General features: G+C 36.1%; 1 protein-coding gene across 2 annotated transcripts in view; it reads right to left on the reverse strand.

Annotated features, from left to right (window-relative positions):
* PRKX (protein kinase X-linked) overlaps positions 1-27174 on the reverse strand; it is a 60859-nt gene that overhangs the window by 20206 nt on the left and 13479 nt on the right. For both annotated transcript variants that reach the window (XM_048328498.1, XM_048328489.1), the window contains exons 2-4: positions 14865-15033; positions 10405-10668; positions 3979-4098 (exon numbers count right to left, since the gene is read on the reverse strand). In XM_048328498.1, coding sequence (XP_048184455.1) covers positions 3979-4098; positions 10405-10668; positions 14865-15033 — 553 coding nt within the window. The remainder of the gene's footprint in view (positions 1-3978; positions 4099-10404; positions 10669-14864; positions 15034-27174) is intronic.

The raw sequence follows: 27174 nt of genomic DNA on the forward strand, positions 1-27174 counted from the left end.
GCTGCCAGCTGCAGTAAGCAGATTACTCTACATGACTGAGGTGTGAAATCAAGAAGAATAGAAGTATACATATTTTTTTTCATATTTACATGCTTAAGTTGCTCTTTGCTTTCCCACTTTGAAAATCCAAAATTACTATGCCTAGAGTTCTTGAGAGAAATTTAAATCACACTTGGCTGTATAGCAATTTTATGGCAATTCTGCCTAAAGTGCATTTGAACTGTAGGCAAAATGGGAACAGCTTTGAAAGATTACAGAGTTTTCTTACGGACAAACCAAGTAACTTGATTTTGACGCTTTTTGTAAATGTCAACCTTCAACAGATTTCAGACAAAACAATGCAAGTATTGTGCTGGAAGCTACCTAATAAATCAACAAAAATCCCCTTGAGTTTCAGACTTTCTTCACACCACAACACAAACATCTGCCTTCTTTTCACCAACGGAAGAGAAGCTACAAAAAATATCATCTCTGTAAATGGGAGAACAGCTGCAAACCATTCATTTTGTTAACTGAAGCATAACAGTGGCATGGACATGAGTCTCAAAGACAGTCTGAAGAACAGAAGTTGTAAAACCTCAAGGGGAAACACACAGGTCTGAGAATATGAAACTGCAGACAGGAACCACTACCTACCTAAAATGACAGACCAGCACATCACATATGACCAGCAAAGCAAAGACAAAAACCACAAAGCCCACATCAAACCACAAAATTCATATCAGCTGCATATCTGATAGCAGTACAATTACTAATATCTATACATATCTAATGTCAAATAACAAGTATATTTTTCTCTGCATTAAATTTTAACAGAACTCATTTACTCAAAATAAACAGATGTTCCAACTTGTGTATTGACAATTTGTTCAGCTTGTTTAGATTAATGCTATGAGCTTGGTGTTATTCATCTGTTAAGATTTTTTCTCACCCTTGCTTCTCCCTGTTCTTTCCCTTTTCTGTGTCTTACTATGCTAAACCTAAATGGGACCTTGCCTTAAACCTAGTTTGTGCAGAATGAGAATTCCATGGGCCTCTGGAGATTAAGTTAGGGAAATAAGACACTGTAGAACAGGAAGGTGTGGGATTGTTTGTTTGTTTTTAGAGAGGCCATTTCCTTACACACACATCTACCAATTCTTTTCAATTGCTTTTGGGCTTCAGAGAAACTAACTTCAGGAAAAAACTATCAAATGTCTTACATTAATTTACTTGCAGACAGTAACTTAGTCTTGAAGTCAGGTTTTGTTCACCTTCAAATATTTTCAGATTCTTTAAATCTTCTTTGAATTTTGATGGATAAAGTTAACTAGGACTACTTCTGTAATAAAAGCCTTGATAGTAAATATCTAGCCACATCCTGAGCTGGTGAGGAAAAGGGCTTCAAAACACTATTGCCAAGAACAGCAAAAAGCTGATGAAATGCTAAAAGCATACACTCATTGTGACAACCATTCCATAATTCCTGCCCTCCTTTAACCCCCCCCCCCCCAAAAAAAAAATCCTAAGAAAATAGTATCTATCTATACGCCCATCTCAAAAAACCCAAAGCAGACAAAAAAATCTCCAAACACAAACATCCCAAAAAAACAAGCTTGTGTTAAGCCCCTGTCCCAGCTTTGGAAAACGACTGAATGCTACTGCGTTTTATTTTTTAGTGTTGGATGGAATCCCTATCCAAAGCAGCATTCAATCATTATGAAGAGCACGTCTATACAAGTACTGTAGTAAAAATCCTTAGAATATCACACACAGCAGACAGCTGCTCTGTCAATCAGTCTATATAAAACCTCACTTGCCTTTTAGAAAAGTGGAATCTATCTCTATTGGTTAAAAGTCTCTAAAGGCCAAAGTGTTCATATTAAGGCAGCTCCTTCCCATCCCCCCCACCCTGAAATCTGGGTCTCATCCCTTGAGCCAGATGGCGTCAAGACACAGAAGACCCAACACAGAAACAATGGCAGCTGCTCCCTTTTTTTATGAACAATATATACCAGTCATATTTCAGCAGAATGTACAGCAGTCATACTTCAGTACCCTGCAGTCTTGAGGTCTCAATGACTCCAAATATCTTGCTTGATTACCACCTGTAGTCAGTATGTTAACTTTGTAAACCATGTTTCCATTAGTGGTCTAGCAGAGAGAATCCCACCAACAACTCCTTAAGGCACGCAAATAAAAAAGGCCCAATATCCACTTACACTGCGACCACACAGACCTAACAGAGAGTGGTCCCACTGACACCCATAGCGGGAAGGTAAATCACAGCTGGGTGACTGCAGCACCTGCGCTCATATTACAGCACCAGACACTTTTATCTACAGTCTTCCTGCTGTCTAGGACTAAGATTAGTGGTAACAACCCTGCCGGGAATCTCTTGTTCCTTTCATCTCTCTGAGAAGGACTCTTTTGACCAACTTGGGCTGCTCACCTTACAGGGAGCGATGGAAGAAAGGTGAAGCCTCGTCTCTGTACAGATCAGCCTACATAAATAACCATTTTGTATCAGACCAGTCAGCCAAGCCTGCCTGGGTCAGCCAGCAACTATTATATATTTTTATTGCTTTTCTGTCCACAAATTGCCGTGAGAGTCAAAGTCAATACATATACAAGCCTTCAGGACACTAAGAAAGCAAGCAGTGAGTAGCAATGCTGTGCTGGGATAAAGTTGTGTTGCTATTGGGTGGACTTTACAGCAGTACACGCAGTGGATTAGTGCTCTGAAGTGACCACCCATCCGTCAGGGGAACTACTTGCTAAGGCAAACTTACAACCTTGTCCAAACACTGGAAGAGTCACCAAAGCCACTTTGAAATGACAGTACTGCATAGAGAAAAGGATGAATAAATCCAAGCAAGGACACTTGGTTCTGATCATTCTACAAAGCTGCAGATTTATAAGGAAAGGCCACAGGGGACTCCTGACACATCCGGGGACTGAGAAGGTGTAAAGCAGAAGGCAGAAGTTTTAAGAACTATGAAATCAAACTGATGAAATATACTATGTTTCTTTGTAAGCTATGAAAGTCTTGCTTTCATCTGCATTTGTCATATAGCACCCACCACAGCAAAGCCAATTGCTTTCAAAAATCCCAAACTTTTTTTGCAAGTACCTTCAAACAACACAATCAAGACAAAAAAAGGGAAAAACATGTGGATGCCTTGTTTAGCACACAAGTAGCACACACTCTCCCTAAATTAGTTATTTTACTGAAAAAAACATTTATTTTTTGAAATCAGAGCAAACTGAGACAATTACTCTTATCTAACTAATACTAACAAGTCACAAACAGTTAATTATACTAAAGCCAGACTGTTTCTTCAGTTTGAATTTGTATCTTCTGGAAACATTGTTTATCAAACAAATTCCAAAACACCAAAAGTAGCATTTGAGCAAACTGATTTCAAACAGACCTATAAAGCTTTCCCCTGTTCTTCCTCTGGGTTAAAGAAAACCAGAGCTCAGTTGCAATAAAAACTGTATTAATAAAAGTTCTCCTACTTGCCACTATGCATTTTTACAGACTGAAGTTCCCACTGGAACTAGGATTTCACTATGCTGAAAATTAATTACAGAAGTTGTCCTGTTCTTTTCCCTTTAAATAGAAATGATTTTATGAATAAAAATTTGAACTTTGACAAAACTTGAATTTCCAAAACAGATAAGGAAAAGAGAAGCTGTTAAAAAAGTCTTAAGTAAAACAAAAACAAACAAAGAAAAAAACCACAAACTAAACAGAAAACCCAAAACCAAAACAACAAACAAAACCAATGAATTCAAAAACCTAAAACATTCCCATAACAACAGTGATATATGTTCTTTTGTACAGCTTCCCAATTCCTTTCTTCAAAGGCAGAAATTAAACTGGCATATCAGTAATAAATTTAACCCAAATTTGCTAATCCAAATATTGTAAACAGAACTAGCAAATAATTCTGTATTACATAATATTGCTGTGATATAGTAATTATCACTTACCCCGACAACATCTCAAATATAAGAATTCCTAGGGCCCACCAATCCACAGCTCTTCCATGGCCTTTACTTTGTATAACTTCTGGTGCAAGGTACTCAGGAGTGCCACAGAGTGTCCACGTTCTGGGAACAAAAGAAAGAAAAATAAAAACAAAAAACAAACAACAAAAGCAGATCAAAGTGAAACTGAAACAACAGTAATAGGAAAAACCAAACACACACATAAGAAGTACCCAGCATATACCTATGTATTTACTGTATAAAGAAACAGAGAAATAAGAAGGGCCTCTACAAGATCTGAACAGATTGCTTTGATGATCTTCTCCAATTCTCCTGGAACAGAGATATACGCAAATTAAGAAACTTCCTGTCTGCATAAAATATCTGTGTACTGAGTTTCCCAGCTGGTGGTGTGGTACTCTACCCAGCAGACTACACATTGCTTTGAATTATTGACAGTCTTTTTCACTCTGTAAGCTGTAGACCCTGGAAGTTCATGGACTACTTCTGACAGGCCCAGCAGAAGACAAGCTTATTGGCCTTCTCCAGCAAAACAAAGCTTAATTAAAAAAAAGGGAAGGAGGGAGTTTTTGAAGAAGTAGTAGTTTAAACAAGTGAAAATCAAAGATTATTTGTTTTATGATCTAGGTAAAGTTTTTCAAAGAGTATTGGAATCTAACCTATCGTCACTTCCACAATAGTCACTAAAAGGTAAACATTTTGTATTTTTAGTTATTTACAATATTTACAAGGTGTAGTTACGCAAGTGTGAGACAAGCAGGCAATACGTATTTTTGATATATTTTAAAGTCATTTTTAGTCATAGCTTTCTATGGTAAGGTCAGAATAAAACTGTTATATTGCTAACTAACTGAGGCTCAAATTCTATAAAGAAACAAAACAAACTGAAGCTAAGCAGTTAGGTTTACGAAGACCAAATTACATTTGAAAAGAAGAATATTCTGAAATAATTTCTTCCAGAAATGTGAACTTTTCTTCGTAAAAATGCCCAAGTAGAATTTGCCTGGCTTCGCTCCCTTGATTTAGGTTTAAATGTACACTTGAGAAAAAAATATGCTCTCATTTTGAATAACTTACCCTTCCCCAACATCAAGTCAGAAGACGGAACTTTGAAAATGTGCTACCAGTTCAAGAGAAATTGAAATCACAGCACAGAATAAGAAAGAAAAGTGTATCACATTTTAAAAGGAGTTCTAGTAAAGTATGACAAAGAATATAGTCACAAACGGTCACTACACATGATTTCTAACTTGCACCAAAAAAACCCTCTCAGTATTTGTGAGAGGAAGAATTTTCTCCAACCAAACTTGTAAAACACCTCTGAACAAATGCAGTAAGATGAATAGCAATCACCTTTAGAAGTAATACTAACTCAACTTCTTTTTTTCTGACAATGAAGGGTAGATGATTGTTCCACCCTACTCTGTGCTGACACAGCCTCACCTTCAGTCCTGTGTTCAGTTTTGGGCACCACAATGTAAAAAAACACATTAAGCTACCAGAGAATGTCCCAAGGAGGACAACAAAGATGGTGAAGGGTCTGGAGGGGAAGCCTTATGAGGAGAGGCTGAGGTCACTTGGTCTGTTCAGCCTGGAGAAGAAGAGACCAAGGGGAGATCTCATTGTGGTCTTCAACATCCTCACAAGAGGAAGCAGAGGGGCAGGTACTGATCTCTTCACTCTTGTGACCAGCGACAGGACTCAAAGAAATGGCCTGAGGCTGAGTCAGGGGAGGTTTAGGTTGGATATCAGGGAAAGGTTTTTCACCCAGAGGGTGGCTGGGCACTGGAACAGGCTCCCCAGGGAAGTGATCACAGCACCAAGCCTAAGAAAGTTCAAAAAGTGCTTGGACAATGTTCTCAGGCACATGGTATGACTCCTGGGGGTGTCCTGCACCAGGCCAGGAGTTGGATTCGATGATTCTGATGGGTCCCTTCCAACTCAGCATATTCCATGATTCTCTGAAATATTTTAAAGGAAGTTTTTGGGATGTTTTTTTGTTTGGTTGGTTTTTTTTAAGCCTTAGCCTTGATTCATAAAAACAGTTAAGATAAAGAAAGAGAAGCTGTACAGTCAGTTAAGGCTTTAAATAAAGAATTATGACTTGAACTTCTTTAAGCTTCATTTTACTACGGCGAAAACCAAATTACTCCAGCTAAACTGTCAGAAGTGTTAAGCACACCTTGCGTCCAATGTGCTTCAAGGTTCTTGAAACTACATTTGCAAGTGTAAAGAATACATATTTAATTTTTATCATAAATTTGTCTAAAAACCATAAACTCTTATTTTCCAAATCGAGCATACTGAATTCTCACATACGTTGCTGCTTTACACTACTGCCATCTAGCAGTTACCTAGATTAGGACTACAAAATGAAGAATAACAGCAAAGCTCTGTCATCTTTTAAAATGAAGTATTTCTCCCTCTCCCAAATTTAAAAAGCTGTATCCATCATGTGACTTAATCATACTGATTTAGCCAGCTGTGCAAATGAAGCAGCTGACAGTTTTACTGTGTTTTTACTGAAGCAAGAGGAAAACTAATAAAGGCCAACGTAACTTGAAGTCTCCTAGCTGCATTAGGAAATAAAATTCATTACCACCAGGTTAACCACTTCCTTAATTTCAATCAAGAAATTTATGTTTACTAGCTACACAAAAACTTGGAAGAAGCTCATGTTCTTTTTTAAGATGTGTATTTGTGCCGTAAGATCATGACTTCTGTTTCGTCTTCTGCTGGTCATGAAACAAACTATTCAGTATTTTGGAAAACACATCAAGTAAATGCTACAAAAAGATAGTATTTTAATTTTTTTTATCATTACTATTTTGTGACTATTGCATATTCATCTGAAACTTCAGATAACGTTTTTGAAGAAAAATTACAATGCAAAAAAGTAAGAATAGACTGTTCCCTTTAGACTGCTACAAAATATTCATGACTCTGAATTTTCAAGATTAAAGCTGAAGTACAGGTAAGTGATAATTGATAAGGTTGAACATGTAATTTTAAAACATGAAATAAAGAATCTACATTGGTTACAAAGGTAAGCTACAAAGTAAGTTTGTGAAACTTTTGAAGAGTACTGTGTGAAGAAGTTAAGTCTCGATGGTTAATACGTTTTAGCATTCTACACCATTCAGCATCCATCTCTGTAGTACTTGACAAGCTTTTCTGCATAGGAACCAGATTAACAACGTTTGTCTTGGTATTCTGGCAGTTTCTCTATAATTATATTTAATAAAGATTGCTTTGTATCCAGCTGACGAAAGTTTGTTCTTCAAGACATTCCTGCTTCCTTCTACAGCGACAAACTATACACTTTGCAAACTAGACTTACTGTGTCTTACTTAGTCTTTTTCTGTTCAATCCACTGTGTAGAACAGTCATGAAGCACATCCAGCTTAAGCAACAGTGCAGAACTATCCCAAGTATGTTTAAGACTAATCACTTCTCAAGTTTCTAGAAAGACTCACAGGTAAATTTTTTAGGAACGTAAACTGAATAAACTAAAATTAACAGTGAATAACATTCCAGAAAAAAAATAACTCAAGTCTTAATTTTACCTAAAACTTTTATAACTTTCTGAGTGAAACCTGTCCATAAAAAATCCATGAAATTCCATGCAGATTAGTTTTGTGCTTCTCTGAAAGAACACGGGAATTAATTCCCCCCCCAGAAAACCCCAAACCAAACCAAAAAAACCCTACCAAAAACCACACAAAAAAAGGAAATCGGATCAGAAAAAATTTTCAGTGAAAATACTATACCCAAAAAGAGGTATATGCTTTTCAGAAAGAGAAAAATGTAACAGTTGCAAAGGTCAAAGGAAATCCTTTTCACAGCCTTCAGGTAACAGTAATTTATAAAAACCCCCTCCCCATCTTTCTTCTTGACATTGCCCCCTTTTAAAAGTAGTAGCACATCTATTTTATATGAATGTACTTACAAGAAACTGAAAAGGTTATTAAGTCTTCTGTTAAGCAACATCAAGGTGGAAAAGAGAAGAAATAAACAGCAGCTGAGGCAAAGACAAACTGTTTTGGAGAAAAATTTAGAATTTTTACACATACACTATGAGTAAAAAGGGAGGAACAAGGATAAACAGAAGGACATACCAACAAAGAACAGAAGGAGCAAAGAAAACCTCCTCTCTTTCCTCTGTCTCTAACAAGAAAATATTAAGAGCCTAGCCCTTCAGAAATTGTACTAATAAGAAGGTACAGGTGGCAGGCTGCTTTCCACAGCGGGAACATGAGCTATGAGCCAGACACTCTTTCTAAAGAGCAGCTTAACTGCAGGGCAACATGGTGAACATTTCATCCCTTCACAAATGGTAATGGGAAAAAAGGAAAATGTGTACAGAAAAATGTCAATTAGGCAGCTACACAATCATTAGTGTGAAGCATTATGTATTTGGAATGTGCAATTGTAACCAAAATCTCGTGCAGACCATCTTTTGATTTACGTACTGTATCTTCTTTCTAGGAATGTCTTTGCTGATCCTGAGAGCAGGTTACCTCACAATGTTTGAAAAACATAAATACTTCATGACTTCTTTTTGCAGTTCATGAATACTGTATACATGCACACATCTATACACTCACTGACATCTATACACCTAAGAGTCATGTGTACAGATGTTTGCCATGAATAAAAATGACAAAATACGTCCTATACTTTTGATCAAATAGGCTATGCCATAAACAAAAGCACCTACTGGAGTGCATTAATAGATAAAAGGCTGATAACTGTGTATATTTACAGTGACAAAACCAGTGTCATGATGATTACTTCAGCTAGTGGTGAGAATATTACATAGTTCCAAAAAAACCCAGTAACACAAAAAGCTAAACCAGATTAGCACAGGTTAACTACCTGTGCTCTAACTGAGAATGTCCTTGCTCATTCCAATTTTATGGTCTGTATTTATGTTACCTGTTGTACATTTGAAGGTATCAGCTATGAATATAAAACTACTATAATGTTCCATGATTCAATTCAATACAAACTGATCAACTTCACTGCTCTCCAAGCAATATAGGGAACACAAACCCAATTAAAACCAGTAGTGGTAACTTAGTTTAATATCCTAAAATATATTTGAACAAATTTACTCTTAGAGATTCATCTTCCAAGTTGAAAAATATATTCTGATGTGAACTATCACCTTATTTAACGAAGGGTTACTTCTCTTGTGACCTAAACCCACAAAATAGGAACTACCACTAAGTGGCAGTATTTACATGTAAATGCAAGTCATAAGAATTTGTATGAAAATGTCTTACAAAGAGATTGTACTACTTTCTTACATGGATGTTTGTAACCTCTTCCCGCAAAAAGTTATTTTGATTTAAAAACAAAGTATTAAAATAAAAGGCCAGAATTTGTAGGCCTTTTTGCTTGGGCAGTGGAAACTGAATTCAAATGCGTTCGTAATAAAATTCTATGGTTTTAAAACAGATTTTCAGACCTTAAAGGTGAATAGAACTTTTCATTACATTTTGTGATTGGATTTGTCTTATCTGACTTTTACTTCATAAGGGATCTACTAAGCAGCTTCCTCAGATCCACTCTCCTTTCAAATTGATCTTGTAGAACTCTCCTCACACCTGGACCCGTTTGTTGCAAAAGCAGCATCAAACAGGCTGATGACCAAAGAGGATGAGCACCTACGTAACACCTAACTCACCACGACACTGCCTCAACCAGAACAATCAAATATGGTATCCCTCAAGAGATGACTCAAAGGCATAACACCAAACCTTGTCACACCGCTTTCCTGATACGACAGGAGGTTTTACCTCCCTTTTCTTGAATCCCAATGCTCTTGCTTACTCTTAAAACCATGTATTATGGTCTTGGAAGAGCTGTCCGAAGAGCGAGAATCGAGAAATCACTGGGCTGGGGGGGAGCCTCCACATTATCAAAGAAGTTTACATATTTTAAATTTTAAACTAAAACTGACAGCAATATAGAAGCTAGATTTAAATAGATCAGTCCTGCTGAAGCTGGCCTTATGGTTTCTGTCTAGATTTTTGCAGTTTCATTTTAGCAACAGGCTAGTGAAACCACCATATCCCATTTTAAAATGTTATTCCTACACTTCAAAAATCTCTAAAAGGGAACTTTTTACAACACGACTGCTGAAAACTTAAATATACAAAAGCAGAAAAATAAAAATATTTTTCTCTGGTTGCTTGTGTGTGATATTCCTCCTTGTTATACCTAAGGGGTAATACTGGTTTCCAAACAGTCACTGTAAGATGGTAATTTCCTTCATATTAAGGGATTTGACATAAGTGAACCACATGGAGTGCTAAATGAAATGCTGAGCACCTGAAATCAAACTTTTTTTCTAACTGTTTAGCATGCAAAACGTAATTACCATAACAAAACCCCACTCACCTGTCCACCAGTTTTTTTGCAAATCCAAAGTCAGTAAGCTTGATATGTCCTTCTTTGTCTAGTAATATATTTTCAGGTTTTAAGTCTCTGTAAACGATTTCTTTGGAGTGCAGGTATTCTATTGCACAAATAATTTCTGTCGAGTAAAACAGTCCTGTGCTGTTGTTGAAACGCCCCATGTTGCGCAGGTAACTAAAAAGTTCTCCTCCTGGCACATATTCCATTAACATATATAAAAAACGTTCATCGTGGTTGGTCCAAAATCTGTAATAAAAGTATTATTTTATTGAATAAAGAAATTATGTCTCTGATTTGCTTTACAAGTAGATGTCTGTAAAATGGCCTCTGCTGACCCAACCATGTACATAAGTGATTTCTGATTCCCTGCCTGCAAATATTGAACCCCCAAGAAGTCATCAGGATTACGTTAAGACATTCAAGTAGCTGCTTAACCTGCAATGTAAACCAGATAGTTGAGGATAAGTACAGCACAGGCCAAGAAAAAAAATTGATACATTCTGTGTCATCGTACAAAACAGGTCTCTTCTAAGCACCAGACAACTGACTTGATATAAAGACTACACATTTTTTACACACATTTCATATTATCAGGCATTGCCAAAGTGATGGTGGTAGGCAGAATCTGCTTTTGTAAAGACTTTCATGACAACATGTTCAAAACCAGACATCAAAGAGTGATCCTTCTCCCCTCCTATCCCTTCTTCCCATGAGATACACAATCCCAACTAAAGCATCAGATGCCAATGCTTGCTCTTCTATGTCATGTTTCACAAAAGCAATAGAAAAGCAAAAATGACAGCAAAACAAGATTCATTTCTGTACCTCAGAATTAATCTAAGGATAGGTACCTTCCACTCCTCAGACTGCCACCTTTTGTTTAAGAGCTATTTTTGTGGTAGTCAGAGCCACGTAAAGAACATGTAAAGAAGAAAGAAAATGATACATGGCTTTAAAATGCTTCATTATAGAATACAGGAATCTTGTCTTCCACATTCCCCTAAATCATGCTGTTTTTCTTTCTATCTACATTAAACAACTCACATACCACAACCCTCAATGTAGCTCAACGTTTAAGAAGAAGGAAGTATCTGGTAACATCTTAAAGCACACTACCATTTAAAACAAAGAACAATCCCTAATTTCATAATAAAAGGTAGAGAACACTGTATCCTTACCTACTTATTGATACAGTGATACAAGAACAGAAGCTACTTTAGCTTCTAGTCAGTGCTTCTGCAGTATCACAAGTACCTTGTGCTTAATCAGGGCACAGAGCCTCAGGAAAGATAAGCAGAGCAAACTGAGCTCCCTAACACACGAATGACTTTTACTCAGGAAGATTTTATTTTTGATACCAGCACTGAGGAAACCCAGGAAATAAGACTGAGTAACAGACATCAGCTACAGTTCTTCCATTCCATCAGTGATGGAGAAAGCAGAGTCCAGCTTGCTTTCTGCTTTTATGGAACTTCTTCCCTATCACAGTCATCAACATCATTAATTGGCTACTGATGATGTGATGTTCACAGTATCTTTATCGACCATGCAAAAACACTCTGCAAATGTATTTAAGGTAATTAGGCAAAGCTGTATCTACAATAAACAATGAAAGAAGAGCAGGAGTGGGTGCAACAAAGTAAACCACATTTATGGGAGAGGAAGAGCAAAATCTGACAATACAGAAGGACAAAAATGGAATACCTACATATACATTAAGCACAGAATTTTTACTGGAATTAATTTCTTCAACAGTTGACTCAAAGGTTTGTCTATCCACAGAAAAATGGATATATTATTTGGTATACATGAAAAAGAGCAAAACGAAGAACTTCAGTACTTGCAGTTCAGATTGCTTTAAATGGTAATTTAATACAAAAAAAAGAAAAAAATCACAAAAGCTGTGATTAGAATAATGGGTGGTATCATTAACTCTACAATTCAGCTTTACTACATAAACTGTGGATGCCATTGTGAACTCCTACAAACAACCTGTTTTAGCTTACACGACTACAAGACGTAGTTGATTTTTATTAATTCTTGTTCTCTTCAAAAACAGGTCAACATTACACCTCACTGTAATAAGCTGCACCACAGTAGTATGACATGTTATTCAAACACGTCAGTAAAGATTGCCTAGGAATCTCCTGTGATCAGTTGTTGCAAAAGCACCTAAGAAGCGTTTAAGAAAAAATTGTACGTAGATGAGTAATTCCAGTCTCTACAGAAACACTGTACCTCCCTATATACAGAATAGGTATTTCTCAAAAGTAACAGGAAAAGGGGAAAAAAAAAAATAGGACTCTTTACATATAGGAAGATACATGGAATTTCCAAACACCAGAAATGAATTACATGCAGTATTACTTTATAATTTTCCATCATAAAATCCTGAAATAATATGCTGCACTGACACCTATTCCTCCCTGTTTTGCAACCAGGAAAATACCATCAGTGTTTAAGATGGCGAAGCTAACTGAAAACACAAAAACCAGACCACGTAGATAACATACTTTAAATGCAATAACTATAAACTATAGTTAACTAATAAACTAGTATAAACTAAATATAAACTAATAACTATGAACTATAAAGTTTCTTCCTCATTTTTGTTAAACATTTATAGTAACTAACAGAAAAAAACCCCAAACATATATTGGGCAGGGGGTAGCTGAAAAAAGCTTTTAGTGTGTGACAAAAAGCTGCAGAAAGTGCTATTTGTCATACACTCTAGTGATAATCATCCACAAAGGCTTGTTTAACCTAAAGCACATAAATATTGTTGTGACCTAAATTTTAACCACCTCACTTTAGCTGCATTGCTTGGAGTCTCCTCTGCCAAGGAAAGAAGGCATCACATGGACAATTACATGAGCACAGCTGATGCAACATATCATTGGACATTTCAACAGAAAAGGCAGAGCTCTAGAAGACATGAAGAATATTTGCCTTGCACACAAACTGAACTATTTGAGTTGCATCCCTTGGCAACTCAAAAAATCCGTTATTTTGTAAATAAGGTGTGAATGAAATCCAGGAAAACTCACCTGTTTGGATTTTTGATCACTTCTGTATGAACATGAATCCTCCCATCCCTGTCTCTGACATCTCACCCAAGTTTCTCCATTCCTGCTGTTCTGACACACAGACCTACTGACATGGGGTTTATTTGGCAGTTTCCTTGTTGGTTATGGTAGGGTTTTCTCTTAAAGAATTTACAAATGTACATAGATAAACATAAAACATCCTGTTCCCCCTGTTCCATCCATATTTCAACCCGTCTAATCAGATGTACTCAGCCTCTCCATCTTGCTTTCTTCCATGAATCTCAATCTCTGCACACTCTAAAACTTATCTTACTGATACTACGCCACACACAGGATTTCTGAACACTAGCTGGAAACTAACAGCATCATGATGCTGGAAAATGCCAACACCACACCAGGGAAAAAGCCTCCTCCTGCAGGGCTCATTCCATCTTCTGGATGACTACCATGCTGTTCCTTCTTCTTTTCCCTCTGATACTTTCTTAACCCCGGGAGGAAGCTGCACTCCCTGCAGCTAGATTAACTAAGGTTAATTTTGTCTAATTTTATGTAAAACTGATTAAGGCAGATAAATGGAAACATATCTTGGGTAATAGCCAGCCCTGTATCCATGCATGAGAAAATATAAATGGAAATTAACTCTGCAATTACCAGACGTTTCATTATCCCATTAACAGATGTGGACTCAGACACACAAGAAGCACTGTGGTGCTGTGAACAGAAAAGTAGGATACGTTCTTTCTCTCTTTAACAATGGGACCATTGGGATCATTAGAATTACCTCAATTCCACAAAAAAAAAAAAGTATTCTTCATGAACTCTGTTTAAATCATGCTTCTCAATAGGTTCCATCACTTACAATCTCAAATACAGGAATACCGAAGTCAAAGAAGTGCTGCAGTTATTTAAACTCTTTAAAAATAAAGTTTACAAAAGTATAGTTCACTTAAGTTTTAAAAAACTAGATATTTAAATCTAGGAATATCTTCATCTATTTACCAGTATCTACAGCACATACATGTAGAAATACTTTCATCACCATTCTAACATCAAGAATCGTTCTAGAAGTCATTTTGATGAGCCAGTCCTAATAATTCATTAGCATTTTCCCCTCACTTCAAGAGAAAATGTCTCTTCTGCAGTGGGAAAATAAGAGAGAGAAAACACCTTATAATAAATTATTGTTTGAATGTTTAAATTATGCCTCTCAATTTTAAATTCTTGATTCTTCTAAAATACATACTTTATTCCAAAATCTATTTTAATCTAGATTACATAATAGAAATTAAATGCTTGATGTCAGTAAAGTACATAAGAACTTGCAATGAGACTCTGGAGTAATTTAAATGCACTTTCTGTATGACTGAAATGAATTTTAAAAATACAACAACTTACAATCTGATCAAAAACGGGTGGTTGACTTCTTTCAAGACAGACTTTTCATTGTGCACATGTTGCTCTTGCTTCAGTCGAATGACATCAGGAATGCTCATAACTTTCAGTGCAAAGTAACGCTTGCCCATTTTTTCTCTCACCAGATGAACACGTCCAAAGGTACCTGTGCCTGAAAAGTTGAAGTAGAAACATCAACTTACTGTAAAAAGGGAAAAAGAACAAAGATAATTTGCTAAATGAAAACACACAGGAACTCCAATTATTCAGGTGAGGAGATGATAAACGTAAATGCACACAGAGAGGTGAAGTGATTCAGTAGGATAAGGAAGTGATGGGAAATAATACATAAAATTTGTTGATCCTCCTAAATATAAACATTTTTTTTAAAATCTGCTTATAGCGCTCAGTGTCATATCACTTCGAAACAGTAGCTGTCTGCCATCCTTTTTTTTGTAGTTAATGTATTCCTTTTCCAGTTCACTCTAAAAATTAAAAAAGGAAAATCAAAACATACTGACTTTAAAATAATGCATTAGGCATTTCTCTATTCAACAGTCATTAAATTTCCTTTAAAGTACACTGAACTCAAGACAATTGTATGTAACTGAACTGAGTATCTCTTTTAGTTTGAAATGAAAGCTAAAAGTATCAGATTTAGCCACATTGGTATTTGTTGTGCAGCACAGTGTTACACATTTGAAGATGAACACACATTTCAGCTCATTGGGTGGTTCCTTGTTTTTCTGCTCATTAAACAATGCCATGGAGGTTCCATTACCACAGTGCACTAGATATTTTTAATCCCATTCTCAGACAGAAATATGTGCCACTATAAAGGACACTTGGCATTCAAACCAAGTGCCTAACTTGTAAAAGGTCACTTTCCCCAGAAAAGTCAAAGGCTTATACTTAAGTTGACAATCATTCTCCTCTTCTTTGCCCATACCCTAGGAAAGGCAGCACACAGACCTGTTACAGTATTATACACTGGTTTGTTACTTGATTTTGGATCGTGTTGATCTGTTATGATCAATTTATAGTAAAAACAATTTCCTAGGATGTGTAACAAGTATAGGGAAAGGAGTATGTATGTGAAAGGAAATATATTTTTGAGTGGTAGGAGAAAAAAACAAACAAATGAACTTCTAAAATTGCATTACTGGGGAGATGAGAAAAAACAACGGAGTTTTTGCATCTGGTAGGTTCAATTTATGTTTGAAGTACTTGTTTTCTGTAGGTGTATTCTCACCTAAAACATTTTGTTTTATTTAACAGTTTTCCTTTCCAGTCACTTAAAATATTGTTTAAGACACAGCATTTACTAAAAACAAAATACTCATCTTACAAACTAAAAACTACCAACCCCAGCAATCCAGTTTTACAGAATGTGCAGCTCCACTAACAATACAGCTTTCAAAGCCAGTTTTTAAGCTAAAACTTCTCACTACACAAACACATCAAGGATTACCATTGTACAAGCACAAAAGATTCTATCAAAGAAGTTTTACATTCCCACCTGTCCTGAGTTACAGTTCTTTAACCATGAAAACTGTATACAGGTCTCAGAAAAAGCCTGCTGTTACAGCAAAGTAAACCATCAGGTTACCCTGGAAAATTTATCAGGCAATTAAATCATTTAACAATGTAGTCACATTACATGACCACACCTGCAAACTTCATTTGCTCAGAGATGGTCTTCTGCAGTAAAAAACAAAAAAAAAACCAACAAAAACCCCAATCAAACAAACAAAAAACCCCAAACAAAACAACAAAAAAACCCCCAACTCCAAACAAACAGACAAAAAAGGCCCAAAAGCTTCCAAGCAGAGGCATCTGTTCAAGCTCCTTGAAATACTGATTATTGACATGTACACTGAATGCACAGACAAAGGAAATTAACTTGGGTTATTTCTGAATTAGGAGCTGAAATTTAAATTCTGAGTAAAAACACTGTGAAGAATAACTATAATCATACTGCAAATGAACACCATCTTTCATTTTTAAAACTTCCAAATGTGGACTCAGGGAAATTAACAATACTAACCCCATAAGCAAATGTGGTTTTACATGCATTTTGATACTTCTATGAACAAACTGCTTCCACAGACATACTCAACAGATAAGTCAAAAGTGAACATGTATCTAATTGTTCCTAAGTCTCTAGAGATTACATGTTTCAGGACTTGTTCTGCTTGTTCTAGAAATTTTTATTTTAGAACGCTTTACTTTTCCCTATGATATTGGTTTAACTTTACAAGCCACTGTTCAGAAGTACCAGCAGTAATAATAGAAATCATAAGTTCCATCTATATGTCAGGGACCTATTTAGCAATAGTTCTAACTTTGGAAACACTTCCTCCTTAAAAATGTCTCTGCCAGGAACAGCAAAGCCTGGCAGGCTGTTCCAGAATAGTGGCAAGGACCTAATCTAGAAAGCCTCTGGGAAAACCAGAAGACCACACACAGGCAAGAACAGAGAACCTCCCTAACCAGTTTTATTGTTGAACTGATCCTAGGCAGACTTTTTTCAAACATCTTTAGCACAGTTCCAAGCAACTATGAAAATCAAGACAATACAGACCAAGAAGCCCTCTAACATTTGTTTTCAGACATCTCCTTTCATAATAGGCATTTTCTCCCCATCAAGTGTTCTCAGAAAATCCATTAGGCCTGCATTAGCTGGCAGTACCCAGACACACACCCACCACTCTTCTGTGGGACTAATTGTTACGCTTTTTGTTTCGTTTTATGCCTAGCCGGTCTTCAAATAACCAGATAAAGTTTGCATACAAAAAATACAAATTCAAAATCTCACTTCAAACCTGCTCATACTTTTAGCCATTTCTGCAAACATTTTTAAGATTTTCTTCCTTGCCTTGCCTCCATAGGGAGGAGGGAGAAACAGGATGACAGTCAAGGTGGGAGGCTGCAACAAGATGTTACTCTGGTTGTTTAGCATAGTCAAGAAAATCTGGTTTTTAAGAACATGTCGCATTGTGACTAGGTGGAAATTATGCCCCTCAGATTCATAAAAAGAAAACTCAAATCCTGAAGCATTCAAGTGTCAGTATACAAGGTAAAGGCTCAGCTCCATAAATTTTCAGGAAGGTTTCTGGAAGCAAAAAAAGGCAGCGTTATTATTAGTCTTCCACCAAAGCACCACTGCGTTCTACCCTCCAGGAATGAGACACTAAATTCACAGAACAATTTCTGTTAATCCCTATGAAAGAACTCGTCAACTTTTTCCCCTCATCATCTCAGAGTTCAGCTGTGTGAACCGATTAAATTTGACCTTTTGTGACAGATAAGTAAACATTCCTTAGGATTACCTTAAAATGGAAATATTCTCTTGTCCATAAGAATTAAGAGAAATCTTGCTTACAGATTTTTACATTAGTCTAATGACGTTTATTTAATATTTGGTTCAAACCAAGAGAACTTGAGGGACCCTGCACCATTCTAGATTAGTCCTGGGATCTACCAAGTACTATCCTGCTGAAGGAAGAGCAATGGCTTCATACACTCCCTACATACATAATCCTACCTTTCTGTTTATTATAGTACATACTACCAGAGTTTCAGAGCAAAAATAAAGCACCTACATGAGGAAATCACACCTCAAGAGAACAGCTGTTCTTACAAAGTCTGAAGGCAGATTTGTAATTTGCACAGGCCCCTTCTCCCTGCTAAGTCCCATGGCAATTGAAGATCTCTGGCCACCAGTAACAACAGCAAGTGAAGAGCGCCTGTGCTGTTTTCAACACAATTCAGGATTTTCAGGACTAAATGGGCAAACAGAATAAAATATGCAAAATGCTAACCACTAATCCAGTAAAATCTGTTTACAACAGAAACAATAAAATTCTTGGATCCCACTGCAAATTTTATGTGGTTGCAGAGATTGAAGGAATGCCAGCAATCTTCTCCATTAGGTAATCTTCTCATGTTAAAGAGAGGAGGCCAAAACCTGCAGAGGACCAACTTGGCCTAGGTATCAAACGCAAGTAGGGTATTTTCAGTCTTACAGAACAAGCTGGATACCCTAATACCATGCAAAATACCATAGCAAGTTTCCAAGATTTTGTTCTCTTTGAAGCCTAGCAGAAAAGAATAAAGAACGTGGGAACATTTCTGACGCAATTTCAGATACTTTTGATGCTAGGTAAACCAATCCTGCAACTTTTGATCAGCTAAAACAATTGAGTGAGTACTCATGTAGCTACTATTTTGCTATTGATGTAAATGACTAATTTAATGCTAATCCAATGCTCTTCTTTATTTGCTCCCATTAATTAGACCCAGCTATTCCAGCTTCCCATCCTTTGAATCCCCAGCTCTTCCTTAAAACCAAGTTTGCCTTGCTCAGATAGTTACCATCTGTTTTAATGAAGAATAAACTAGGTCATGTGAGCTCTACGACCCTGAGGGCTGCTTTCTGAGCCCCAGAAGGGTTGGCCCTGACTTCAACAGATGCCTACAAAAACCATCAGATGCATTCACTTTTATTTACAGTTAGAAGAAACATTTCCTACTGTGATGAGTATTAGTCTTTATTGATAGCCACAAGCACAATACACTTAATTCTGTTAAATATCAGAGATGAACTAAGTGAATTGTATCAGATTACAAACTCACTACTGAATGTCAAATTTTGTCTGCCATTTAATCTTTGTCTTGTTTTGGGATGGAACTTGAACAGGCTAGACTAGGAAATGGGGGTTGTCAGTAATTCTTGACAAAGAAGTGGAAAAGTGGCACAGCAAAGGAAAAACAGCCTGCCCAAACAGACTGGTAATCAGAAGATTAACACTTGGGAGAAAGATTTGGGGAAACCACAAGGCACAAGCAACTGCGGGCTTCTACAACAAAAGATGTGGTTGGCACATGAACAGGGCAATTCAAAATGAGGATGATGATTTTGGACATCACAGTAGCCAAGTCCACATTTTTACTAATGTTTCAACCCATAGACCAATGTCACTGAAAACGCCAAATTCAGTGTCTTCATTGATCTGCAAGCCAGCTGTGGATTGCTCACTGTAAATCTTAGACCATTGCTTTTATAGATCTGCATTACTCTAGAGGGTTCAGATCTAACACTGAAAAATATGTCAGAGAAATAACAAAAGTCAGAGGAGGCTTTATAGGATGCCCTTTTTTTGTCTAGAACTGAGCTTCTCACACTGCTGAATAAATGAAAGAAATGTCTGATCACAATTTTTGCAAAGCTTTTTCATATCCTTCAGTGATACGGACTGAAATCAGACATAGTCTGATTAAGATGTTAACAGCATAGAAAACAGAGATGTGTGTGTAGTGTTCACACTGACAGCCCTGCCAGAGGAGCTTGCTTCTATGCTTCTTCTTATTCATCCGTTGTGCTATGAACACTACATTTCCATTTACATCAAGAACCCCCTGAATAAAGAAAACGTCTGTCTGCTTAGCAACAATGAGAGCAAGAACACAGCGAGAACTATGCCCGTCACATTCCAGGCAAGATCACTGGATTACCTGTTCCAAAAATTTTACTGGCACTGGCAAACCAGTGGTTTTCTCTTCTGTTCTGGATGATAGCTTCACCCCTTGCCAAACCAACTGAAAGCTCAGTATCATTAATTCTTTATCCCAGCTCAGTAGAACAAAAAAAAAAAAAAAAAATTAACTGTGCATGCTCCAAGTACAGCCTAGCTTTTGACTCAAAGGGGATGCCGTAAAAACTTTCCAAAGATCCCAAAGACCTGGCAATTTTTAGGTTTCTTCTTACTTGGCATACAAGGAGCCTGCAACAACACACCACTAAAACTACATTTCACCACCTGGAATTCGGTTTAGTCTCTTTTCAATTTCACACAAGATTTAATATGCCAGAGAATACCAAAAAGTTGTGTCAACAACTCTTGTTGTTAACCCACCCATTTAAATCTTTCTGAACTACAATCCTTAAGAACAAAGGACATGGGAATCACCAGGCTAATTAACACCCATCAGCAGAGTTTCCTGTTTTTCACACAGTTTGGAGACACGTTTCTGATTTCCAGAAAGTGCCAATCAACTGAACACCAATGATGCAAGTTCCTCTGTAATTTTGGGTTTTTGATTTTTTTTTTTTGCTCACAAATTATTGTCTCTCTACAAAACTATTGTAAGTATCAAGGCGTCGTTAAGCAAAACAAGCAGAATTCTTGAAACTTTCTTCTGTCTCTTTATTCTATCTTTCTTTTGGAATACTAGGGACCAATAAATACATGAAACCAGAAAGTATCCAGATTGCTGGTTACTCTCAATTTCTAAACAACTCTTAGAACACTGATTCTAAATGCATCTCCCTTCTCAAAACTTTTAACATCAACAACCTTCAGAACAATTATCATAGAATTGGTATTTCCCTACTTGGTTCTTCAATGGTATTTTTGCAACTCTTTCTTTGCCTTTCATGATCTGCAATTCGTGACACGTTGATAAAAAGGAGATGACCAGATGAGTGGATGATAAAACTTTTACTCCATATTGATACTAGGACATTGCAAAATCATTATTACTCCTATTTTTACCTATTTAAATATTACACTTGAAGTATAGATAGGTCACAACTTGAAAACTGGAGTTTTTTATAAAAACAGCTCAAATAGTAACCTTGAAAGCTGAACTTCTTTTTCATCTAGAAACTAAGTTTTATACTACTTGCTGAACTAAATTAAGGAGGCCTGTGGAAACAGCTTATTTCAAATGATACCAAACACCAGCTAAAAGTGAAGCTTATCAGTCTGTACTAATAGAATTTAAAAAAAACCAGCCTATCATGTTTTAAAAGACAAGTATATTTAAGCTAAGAATGAGGTACCTGTCTGGTTAGTAACACATGCCAAACTAAAACACTAGAAAGCATTACATTTTCTCTTTCATCTGGTGAGAATTTCAGGTAATTAAAACATTAACAAAAAGTGCCACATTTTAATAGCAGGAAGAGAATCCGTAAATTGGAAATTATACTAGAAGACAGTCCTTTTTTGGAATTTAAAAGGTTATGTCATTCAAATCCTATTCACAGAACTGATTTTTTCAGGTAGGGAGAGGTTAAAATAAGCACATGAACTAAGAGCTTCTCAGAATGTAAATATTAAAAGGAAGAATTTTTAACCTATGGTTTCCTTCCAAATAATTTCTCAAACAACAAAAGCCAGACATGCAAACCCCACACCCAGCCTTCTGTACATTAACTGATGCTTAAAATTCCCATCAAGTTTTGAGTAATTCAGGACTCTTTCTAAATAAATATATGTTCAAAGTTAACCTTTTCTAATGGCTTTAAGTATTTAAAACCACTATGAAACAGCATCCTTAAAATGAAATCTAACACAAATGGACCTTTAGGCTAAAAGTTACTATATTTCTATTTAATTCAAGTGTGTTACACTTCCATTTACCATGGACAAAATGGGACACAAAATAACCCAGACTCAGGCAAAAAGAAGGAAAATCAACAAGATGAGTAAAGTACTATACCAGGTACGATAAAATCCCAAATTTTAGTCTACAAGATTTGTCGTGTTTAAAAATTCCAATAAAAATGTTATGACAGAAACATTTTATAATACAATCCAAAGTGATGAATCTCTCTTCAGATACTGTTTGATTTTGTGTCTGTGAAGAGGTGTGAGTTGTGAATATATAGCTCCTGCTTCTTGAGCTGGAACCAGTACTACACTCAGTATTTTGAATTGGATATCCCAGAAGCAGTCTAAGCCAAAACAGTTTGTCTTCTAATTTTCTACAAGGATGAATAGCATGCAGTTTACCTCTGGTAGTACATAAAGAATCACTTCCAGTAAATCATTAACACACCATTTTCCATTTATTCTGTTCAGTTAATGAGAAGTGTTTCCCAGTGATTTTTTTTCCCCCTTCCAAAAAAGGTAAGTAGGGGGAAAAAAAAAATACCAACAACCTATGCAGGGACATCTTATATTGGAAAAATAAAAAGCTCTGTTTCTAAGTGTCATTCTCATAATCAAATTTTTACCCAAGAGGACAGTAAAGCTCTCTCTCATCATTTATCAGCACTTCTATCTTCACCTTCAGTTTCCCTGGTGACAGGAAGTATTTACAGAAGTGTTTTGGCTGGTTGCTTTACTCAAATTCAGCATGAAGAAATTTAGTTGGTTTTCCACCAAAAAAAAGAAAAAAAAAACAAAAACCAAAACAAAATAAAACAACCAAAGCTAAACAAATTGTCATGTCACAGCAATTACAAGTTTCAGCAGACTGAAACCCTTTTCAGGTAACTTCAACTAAAAGAAACCATCATTAAGGCCTTCAAAGTTCAAAAGCACCTCTGTAAAAGTTACACGACTCTTCAGGTACTTGAAATATTGTTCCAACATCTTTTGAACTGTCAGTTGCTACAGTTGAACATACGAGATCACATATATTGTCATGAAACAATTATACACACGAAGCTTACAATTACACCCAAAGAAAAAAGAAAACCTTAAAATAAAACTGGCCAGCCAAACAACTACAAAACATGGCTGTGCCCAAAACTCATGTTTTCATCTCAGAAAAATAAATAAAAATAAAATTTTGATGACTAAGAATCAAACCCTAATGCAATAATCCGTAAAGGACTTAGAGGCACTTAGTCCCAAAAAAGTTAATGCTACGCAGAATCTAATAAAAACCAAATCCATGCAACAGCACAGATCAAAACTTTAACAGCAGCCCCCTCAGAATTAGGTAAGTCTAAATAGAGGCATTTAGTAGGTATCTGATTAGCCACCTTTCTTTTCAACCCAGAAATATGTCTCTTCATACTTGTATACGATTTTACACAATCATCATCTTTTGGTCTGTCCTGCAACTCAGCTTTTCTGAAACAGCTACTTGCTGCAAGTCAGTCCCATGTTAATGCAAAGAAAGCAGGAGGCTTAATATCCTTGATAGTGTCCTTTTAAAAAGCAAACAAAAAAAATCTTGTTGAAGTACAAAGGTTTATTATTGCTGACCCAATGTAATAAAAGCCCCATTGTTTGTACTTGACCAACTTCCTCCTTCTCCAGTGCTGGACAGAAGCCTTTGAGGGACTGGTACCTCTTGTAATACATTCCTTTCAATTACATTTCACTTCCATCTTCCCTGAAAGCAGTGCTAAATCAGACACAAATCAAGAGAATGTATTCCACACAGTGTGCAAAAACTGTATTTTTAAATACTTTTCTGACAGATTGTCTATTTATTACTTAATATGTACTACAGTGATAGTAAACTATAAGACTGAAATTATGTTGAAGAGGTTCTGTTGAAGACAGATCTAAGACTTACACTTAAGAATTTAAATGTACTCAGGACATTTTAGTTCTCTCATGTGTTTCAGGAAATGGATAAATAGGCAACTAATAGAATAGTGTTCCAGGATTAGCTATTCCCTGTGATTTTCTGTGTTATCACATAATTAAACACAGAAGGTCCTAGTCCAGAAACACACTTTCATGTTTGAGAACACACATACCAGCACAATTGAGAGTCAGCTGGAAAGGCCAGGTTGAAAACCTGATACACTAATATTCAGAAAGCAAAATGAAATCAAAGTTCAGTGGTGGCCAACACCTACTTTTCAATTTTTTTTCCAATCCAACTTTTCACCTTCATTTTTAAATTTTAAACTGACCTAGAGCTAACTCAGGATATGGAAAAACAAAAGAAACAAAACCTCTGGACATTCCCACTGAAGACAAAGCCTAACCACTGAGTGGCAGTTAAGGACCTCAAAACATCAGAAAGTTCAGTTTTCACATTATATCTTAAAACCTTAGGACTGGTATTTTTGAAAACTGGAGTGCTTTCCACTTTCAAAGACAGATTACCACAAAGCACCATTTACTTCGTACCATCTTCCTCATGGCTGGACATCAAAAGACACAGTAAGCGTATGCTTTGAAAGAATGCCATTATTCTCGGCCTGTTCCAATGTATGGTGGAAACTTACAAAAACTCTCTGTAAAATACAAAAAAAATGAAACTAGCAAAGTTGCAGGCTAAGAGTATACAAGCTGTTATTGTACCCCAAACACAAGGTGAGAGACAGAATTTCTCCCATCTTTTAAGCAAAGAATCAACAGCCTCCCCAGACACCATGAGCAGGAATATCTTCACTTACTGCACAGCTTAGCTTTGGACTAGCCATGTGGAATCCCCTGCAATTCAACAGAGGAGAAAAAAGGTACTTCTATATTCAATGGAGTGGTTTTACACATCCAATTTATGAACACAGAGGTACCTATTTCCCTCTGTTGACTCTACACACACGTAGGTTTGATAGCCGTTTACAGTGCGTAGGTCTACATTCAGAGAGAAGAGATTAACCTGAAAGTTACATGGTCTGATAAGTGCATGTGGGATTTCATGTGGGATGACATGGAAATGACTGAAACAGAATATGCTAATTTGTATAAGGAAGTATATAAATTTATGAGGTTTAAAAAAGAATTGTTGGCAACTCAATAAATTCTTCATGCTCCATGTCATGAAACCTATGCCAAATGATACCTATACAGCTTTATAATCTTCAGCACTGTTACCTAAGAAAAACTTACTGACTCAGCGTCACAAATGTGGTATTAAAAATGTCAGTTCACTCATCTAGCTCTTTTTCAAAATACTGATATAGATTAAGTCTGCACACAAGAAAAGATACAGTTTGTACAAATAATCACAGTTCAAACCATATCCAATTTGCAAGCTTGAATTTCTCTCTATGTTCTGTAATCTTACATATGTTATTCAAGTTTATACAGCACAATAGTCTTAGAAGGTATTCAAAACATATTCCTCACACTTGAGCTATTATGCTGATAGAGAAAAATATTTCTGATGTAACTATGACCTTTTCTAAAAATTCTGTTTAGTATGATCTTTGTTTTGAATGGATTGTAGTGAAGTACTAGAGATTTTATTATAATATGCACAAATGACTCAGCATTGTAACCATAGCAAAAAGAAGTGCCTTTCCAAAAGGCTGAAACAATGCCTTTGCATCTACAAGTTATGAGCAGTTGCTGTGCCACTACTATCCTGCATTCTAGCTTCTGTAAATGAAGTTTTACAAAACAAAATCAAACTACAAGCCCACAAGAATTTTCTCCTAAAACACTACCTCAATCTGGAACAAGCACTGCAAATATATTTATTTTTGGTTAAAGGTTAATACTCTGAGAATTCAAGAGTGGAAAAAAATATTCCTCAAAGGGAAGGCTTCGTTTATATTCAGAAGGAATATCAACTGATATTCCTAAGAGAATAACAATGCCTTAGGTATCTAGAATTTACTTCGTGTGTTCCATTACCCTTCAAAATTCTCACATAGTATACCTTACAAAAATTAGTGTCACTCTGTACAAGATAAGGTGATGAAATCACCATTGTTTGGCACCAGAATGAACATCACAATATTCTCCACATAAAGAGCTATTATGCAAGAAAGAGGAAGTAAGTCTAGAATATCCAAATAAAGTTATATTTTATATGGAACTGGAACAAAAGCCCTAACACAAATATTAAGTTTCAAAATCCCAGTCTACAAATTCCATTCTCAAATATCAATTAAACATTTCAGAAAAAATCTTGATAGTGCCCAAGAATTACATTACTAATAGAATTAAAGACTGAAAATATCACTTGCATTAATATCTAACGTTACTGAAGACAAGCCAATGGTAATTTAACATTTAAATACTCTATCAGAAAAGGACCATGGTCTGAATTTGTCATGATATTCAGGGTTGTATGGATCAGTCACTGTTTTTTCTCTGCAATGCAGAAAAATAAGTCTAAACTTAAATTCTGTTCTAACTTCATTTCACTATGTGACTGAAACACAGAATGGATATATTAGTTTTTTCTGTTTTTACTATGCAGTTCCCTAACAGGAAAGAAAAGCCACTCTACCAATCTCCCATAGTTTCACCTTCCCCTGAGTTTTATGCACACACTTTCCTTCCCATATTAAAACCGGGATCCAATCTCTCTCCATTATTATACCTCTAACATCTTGCCCAAGGAACCCATCCAAGCCAACAAATAAGAATTTAAATAGAACACTGTACATAATTGACATTATTTAAATGGACCAGGATGAGAACATTTGAGAATTTATGAAAAAGTACACCCAAACAATCTACAAGTAAATTCCTTTCATTAAACAACCCTGATTTTCCAAATGACTCATAAGAAACTAAGTCTGCAAGAAAAGAGAAAAAGAGTCAATACTAGAGTATGTTTCAGAGGCTAAGGCATATATCGTAACAATATCATT

This window comes from Corvus hawaiiensis, chromosome 2 (genome assembly GCF_020740725.1).
Source record: "Corvus hawaiiensis isolate bCorHaw1 chromosome 2, bCorHaw1.pri.cur, whole genome shotgun sequence".
In the NCBI taxonomy this organism is placed as follows: Eukaryota; Metazoa; Chordata; class Aves; order Passeriformes; family Corvidae; genus Corvus; species Corvus hawaiiensis.